General features: G+C 62.6%; 1 protein-coding gene across 1 annotated transcript in view; it reads left to right on the plus strand.

Annotated features, from left to right (window-relative positions):
* Positions 1-4,900, plus strand: part of LOC132207535 (zinc finger protein 142-like) — a 53,103-nt gene extending 48,203 nt beyond the window's left edge. Inside the window, exons 2-5 of the mRNA XM_059643443.1 lie at positions 1-750; positions 2,181-2,279; positions 3,129-3,881; positions 4,597-4,900. The exon at positions 1-750 is cut by the window's left edge and continues 425 nt beyond it. Coding sequence (XP_059499426.1) covers positions 1-750; positions 2,181-2,279; positions 3,129-3,881; positions 4,597-4,871 — 1,877 coding nt within the window. The 3' untranslated portion in view covers positions 4,872-4,900. The remainder of the gene's footprint in view (positions 751-2,180; positions 2,280-3,128; positions 3,882-4,596) is intronic.
* The last annotated feature ends 1,159 nt before the right edge of the window (positions 4,901-6,059 follow it).

The following is a 6,059-nucleotide window of genomic DNA, read 5'->3' on the forward strand; positions in this document are numbered from 1 at the left end:
AGAGACCCTGGCTCTTTGAGGAGAGCCCGGACAGAGGGACGGCGGCGGGGCAGGGGGGCGAGGGGGGCCCGGAGACGGAGGAGGAGGAGGAGGAGGAGGACGTGGAGGAAGAGGACGCCAACTACAAGGTGGTGGTGGTCGGCGAGGACGGGAAGGGAGGGGGGCCCCTGATACAGCCCGGGGCGCCCAACGGGGAGGTGGACCCCGAGGCGGGGTCGCCGCTCACCCTGGGAGCCCCGGCCCCGCCGGGGGAGAGCCGTGCAGCCCTCAACAAGCAGAGGTGGCAGTCCAAACAGTACCAGTGTGACCTGTGCCCGTATGTCGCGAGGGGCAAGCAGGACCTGAGGACCCACGAGAGGGAGACCCACCTCAGGGAGGGCAGCGACGTCATTCACTGCAGTCAGTGCAGTTACTCCACCAACAAGATCTCCTTCTGGCGCCAGCACAAGCTGGTACACATCAGCGCCAGTGGCAGCCCCGGCCGTATCTACATGTGCAAGACCTGCGGCTGGAAGACCAAGTACCGGCACTCGCTGGTCAAGCACATCGCCCTGCACACGGGCAACAAGTCCTTCCAGTGTGACCAGTGCGGCTTCGCCTGCGCTCGCAAGGAAAACCTCAAACGCCACAAGCTCACCCACCTGAAGAAGGGCGTGGACGGCAAGGGGCTGCTACTCAAATGCAACTGGTGCGAGTACTCCACGGCGCACAGCAACGCCCTCCGCAGGCACGCCGTGACCCTGCACAATGGTGAGGGCCGCGTGGGGTGGGGTGGGGTGGGCGTGGTGAGGGCCGCGGGTTGGGCGTGGGGGCGGGGGGCGGGGCGGGTGCGGGTTGGGCACGGGGGAGGTGCGGGATGGGCGTGTGGAGGGCCGCGGAGGGGGAGGGAACCAGGCTGATGGGGGAGCGCACGGTGTAGCCCCACTCCGTTACCAATAGCTGTATCTCTCTCTCTCTCTGCCCCCGTCCCTCTCTCTGCCCCCGTCCCTCTCTCTGCCCCCGCCCCTCTCTCTGCCCCCGCCCCTCTCTCTGTCCCCGTCCCTCTCTCGCCCCCTCCCTCTCTCCCTCCCCGTCGCCCCCTCTCTCCCCCCCCTCCCTCTCCCTCCCCGCCCCCTCCCTAGCCCGTCCCTCTATCACCCCGTCCCTCTATCGCCCCCTCCTTCCCCTGTCCCTCTACCGCCCCCTCCCCCGTCCCTCTATCGCTCCCTCCCCCCCCCCCCCCCCGTCCCCCGTCCCTCCCCCTCTGTCCCTTTGTCGATCTCTCCCTTCTCTCTTAATCTCCCCCTGCCTTATCAGGCTCCCTCTCTTGCCCTTTATCATTCACTCTCTCCATCCCTTTCTCAATCTCCCCCTATCTCCCTTTATTGATATCCACCTTCCTCTACTTCCCTCTCTCCTCCCAAAATCTGTCTCCCATTCCCTGATGCTGTTTTCCGTTGAATTGGTTCCCACTGTGGATGCGGAGTGGGGTAGATGGCTTCTGTAATTATTTGGAGGGGTCAGTTGGGAATTGCCACCTCTCGCACGTGCTCTCGCGCTCTCGCTCTCACTGTCTCTCACTCTGTCTGTCTCGCTCTCTCTCTCTCTCTCTCGCTCTGTCTCTCCATGATATGACACTTGCCATCTGGTTCACTATTCCTGCGGAATTCCTAAATGTGGCGGTGTGGTGAGCTGGCGTAGATAGCGCTGCCACTGGTGGGAGGCCTGTAACTGCAGCGTGACCTGTTTACATGGGCATATCCCATTGTAAAGAGGATGGAATGAGGAACAAACTCCTTTTGCCCCCACCCCCCGGAGTGTCCGGGCAGAGCAGACGTACCAGGTACGGACTTGAACAGCACCCCCTGCGCTGCACCTAGCCACCCCAGAGTGGGGAGACGCCCAAGTAACCAGATATTTATCCCCAGTAACTGGGTATTTACCTTCCAAGTAATGGGGGCTTTAACCCCCACAATGATCAGGTATTTACCCCTCACATGCAGTAACAGGGTATTTACCCCTGTCTCTCTCTATCTCTATCTCTATCTCTCTCTCTCTCTCTCTCTCTCTCTCTCTCTCTCTCTCTCACACACTCACACACTCACACACACACACACTCACTCACTCTAACTGGGTGGTATTTAATTTCCTCCCCACAGTAATTATCTATTGTTTTCTCTCCGCTCCGCTCTGCGCCCCAGCCGATGAGAACTATGTGCCGGAGTATCACTGTGACATCTGTGAGTTCAAGACAACGAAGCTCAGCAATTTCTCCAACCACAAGATTACCCACCTGTACGGTACGGGGAGGGGGTGTGGGGTGGGGGGGTGGCGGGAGGGGCTGTTTGGTGGGGTGGGGACGGGGTTTGGCGGTTCAGGAGGCGGCGTTTTGCGGATTGGTAGGGTGTTGGTGGTGTGGAGGGAGGGGTAAGAGGAATTGGGGTGGGGCAGGCAGTGGGGTTTACAGACGGAGGAGAGGAGAGTGCAGGGGGAAGGGAGGAGCGAGGTGGGAGGGAGGATCGAGGGGGACAAGGGGAAGGGCTCGGGAACAGTACTCAGTGAGTTTGTTTATTGAAAACTTCCTCTCCTGATGCACTCCCTCTCCTGATGCACTCCCTCTCACTGACCGCCACTTCTTCCTTTCCGCGCTCTCTCCCTCTCCCTCCCACTGACCGCTACACTCTCCCTCTCCCTCTCACTGATCGCGCTCTCTCCCTCTTTCTCTCGCTGACCGCCACTCTCTCCCACTCCCTCTCGCTGACAGCCGCGCTCTCTCCCTCTCTCTCTCGCTGACCGCCGCGCTCTCTCCCTCTCCCTCCTGCTGATCGCGCTCCTCTCCCTCTCGCTGATCGCGCTCTCTCCCTCTCCCTCCCGCTGATCGCGCTCTCTCTCTTGCTGACCGCCGCTCTCTCCCACTCCCTCTCGCTGACCGCCGCGCTCTCTCCCACTCCCTCTCGCTGACCGCCGCGCTCTCTCCCACTCCCTCTCGCTGACCGCCGCGCTCTCTCCCTCTCCCTCTCGCTGACCGCCGCGCGCTCTCCCTCTCCCTCCCGCTGATCGCGCTCTCGATGACCGCGCCCTCTCCCTCTCAGTGACCTCCCCCACAGACGCCCTCAGTGACCCCCGCTCTCCCTCTCCGCTGTCCACAGGGTACATGATGGTCCATGTGAACCAGACGGGGCCGCTGCGCTGCAGTCTGTGTCCGTTTGTAAGTGACCACTGGGACTGTCTGCAGGAGCACCAGAGGACCCACAAGGAGCTGCGCTGTATCCAGGACACGCTGGGGAGCGGGCCGGGGCCTGCACAGGAAGATTCCGCACCCACCCGTCCGCCGGGGCCCGCCGCGGAGGGGGCGGAGGTGGCGGGAGGGGGAGCGAGCCAGGCTGCTACACACGACGATGAGATCCTGGCACTGGGCAAGATAATTGGGACCATTGGGCAATATGTGAAGGGGGCCCTGGGCACGGAGGAGGAGATCGAATACTGTGGTACAAGCTACCCGTCAGTGCCAGAGCCGGGGGGTCAGCCTGGAGCAGGCGAAGGGACCGCAGACTGGCAGACCCAGGACTCCAGCATGGCGGTGGTGGCTGTCAATGGCATGGAAGGTCCCAGCCGAGCCAGCTGGAGGAAGAGGAGGAGGCCAGTGTTGGCTGCTGGGAGCGGGCAGCCCCCGGGCGGAGGCTGGGAGGGAGTCACGAGGCAGGGCCTGGCACCGCACCTGGCACGGCACGGGCCGGTTAAGCGGCTGCGCTGTGGTCAGTGCCGCTTCACGTGCCACAAGAAGGAGAGACTGAGGCGCCACACGCTGACCCACGGGGTGAGGCGGGCCGCGGACGCAGCGGGGAGGACACAGGCTCACGCACCCGACGTCGGGCAAGATGTGCCACCAGATGGGGGAGCTGGTCAGTTACACCATGAGAGCGCCCGCTTGCTCCGCCCCGACCCTCCCACAGGGCGCCCTGCTCCCTCGGCCCCGACCGCGACCCTCTGACCCTCCGACAGCTCCCCGCTCCCTCTGACAGGGCGTCCTGCTGCCTCACCCTCTGACAGAGCGCCGCGCTCCCTCGGCCTCGGCCTCGGCCCCGGCCCCGACCCCGACCCTCCAACAGGGCGCCCCGCTCCCTTGGCCCCGACCCTCCGACAGCGCCCGCTCCCTCGGCCCCGACCCTCCGACGGTGCCCGCTCCCTCGGCCCTGACCCTCCGACGGCGCCCGCTCCCTCGGCCCCGACCCTCCGGCGCCCGCTCCCTCGGCCCCGACCCTCCGACAGCGCCCGCTCCCTCGGCCCCGACCCTCCGACAGCGCCCGCTCCCTCGGCCCTGACCCTCCGACAGCGCCCGCTCCCTCGGCCCTGACCCTCCGACAGCGCCCGCTCCCTCGGCCCCGACCCTCCGACAGCGCCCCGCTCCCTCGGCCCTGACCCTCCGACAGGGCGCCCCGCTCCCTCGGCTCCGACAGCGCCCCGCTCCCTCTGCACTAGATGCTCTGAGCTGTGAATGTGCGAACTCTAACTCTTTACCTCCTCTCTCTTCTCCCCCACCTCTCCCTTTTTGTTAACCCTGTCCCTACCTCTGCCGCCCCCCCCACCCCCCCCCCCCCTTTCCCCATGACCCTGCAGTCTCCAGTCCTCGTCTGGCAGGTCCGGAGGGGAGCCCGTGCCCAGGACCACAGCCGGTTTGCCCAGGCTCTGAGACGGCCAGGCCGGGGAGGGAGAGGGCCGTGTCAGTGCAGGAAGAGCGCCTCCTGCTGGAAAAGGAGAGGCTGCAGTTTGAGAAGGAGAAGTGGAAGGTGGAACGGGGGCTGGTGGCCTTACAGCAGCGAAAGCTGCAGCTTCAGATTCTGCTCCTGGAGCGACAACTCAACATCATACCGACAGCCCCAGCCCCCACATGACAGAGCGCCAACTCCCTGCCACCCCTCCCTCCCCCCCCCCCCCCGTCACTCAACCCCGTCGCCATCCTCCCCCTCCCCACCCCCTGAAATCAGTGTCTACGGCATGTCAGAGCACCTCACCCACCCGCTCCCCTCTTCCCATTCCCAAACGCTCCTCCATTCCCCTCTCCACCCACTCCTCATCCCGAGTGCCTCTGACATGCCAGTCCACCACTACCCTTCCCTAATCCCTACCCCACCCCCCACACCACCTCCAGCTTCTCCTGATCTTCCCTCACCCCCCGACCCTCCCTATATCTGTACCAAACCCCCACTCACTCCTTCCACTCTCCCCATCCGCTCGGCGTCCCCACGTACACACCACCTACCTCTCCCCGACCCCTCCTCTCAGGGAGATAGTCCCCTGCCCAGTGGGGACCCTCAGTCTCTAAGGAAAAGGGCCCAGTGGTGCGAGAGAGATTTTGTGTGTCAGGGGCGTCGTGCAGACCGTGTAGGGACTGTGTGTGTGTGTGTGTGTGTGAGAGAGAGAGTGAGAGTCAGGGATGGTGCGGACTGTGTAGGGATGGGGTGGGGTGGGGGTGGTTGGGAAATGACAGGGGACATTGCTGGATGTGATACAGCCTGTTGCTGTCCCTGACTGAGTTTGCTGCAACCCCCTGGCCCATTTTACAGCCTCTGAAGGAGAGGGGGAGTGTCAGAAATTACTGGGAGCTGGTGAAGCTGATGGCACTGCAGAGAAGATCTGACACAGAAATATTGCTCAATGCTTTTGTACAGACAATTTTTTTAAATATAAAAGAACTCCCTCTCCTCTCTCCGATCACACACACTGTACATTAGATATTAAAACAATAAAAGACAAACTGACTGTTACTGTAAAAACTAAAAGCCTTGTAGTTGTATTATTGAATAAATCACATTATTGGCCCTAATTATTCAATTAAATTAATGACTAGGTCTCAAAACACAGGCAGGTTGGAATTGAAAATTGAAACTGATCAGTGTGAGGGGATGCACTTTGGAAGCAGTTAGAACAGCAGGAAGCAGCTCCCGTAGGGATTCTGGGGAGTTTGTCCACAGGTCCCTGAAGGTGGGGCAGGGCAGCTTCCCAACCTCCCCTCACTGCTGTAATCATCTTCCTTCTGACCCACAAGGCTGGCACGTGCTGGTGGAGTGGTACAGGGACTT

Source organism: Stegostoma tigrinum, chromosome X, assembly GCF_030684315.1.
Source record: "Stegostoma tigrinum isolate sSteTig4 chromosome X, sSteTig4.hap1, whole genome shotgun sequence".
In the NCBI taxonomy this organism is placed as follows: Eukaryota; Metazoa; Chordata; class Chondrichthyes; order Orectolobiformes; family Stegostomatidae; genus Stegostoma; species Stegostoma tigrinum.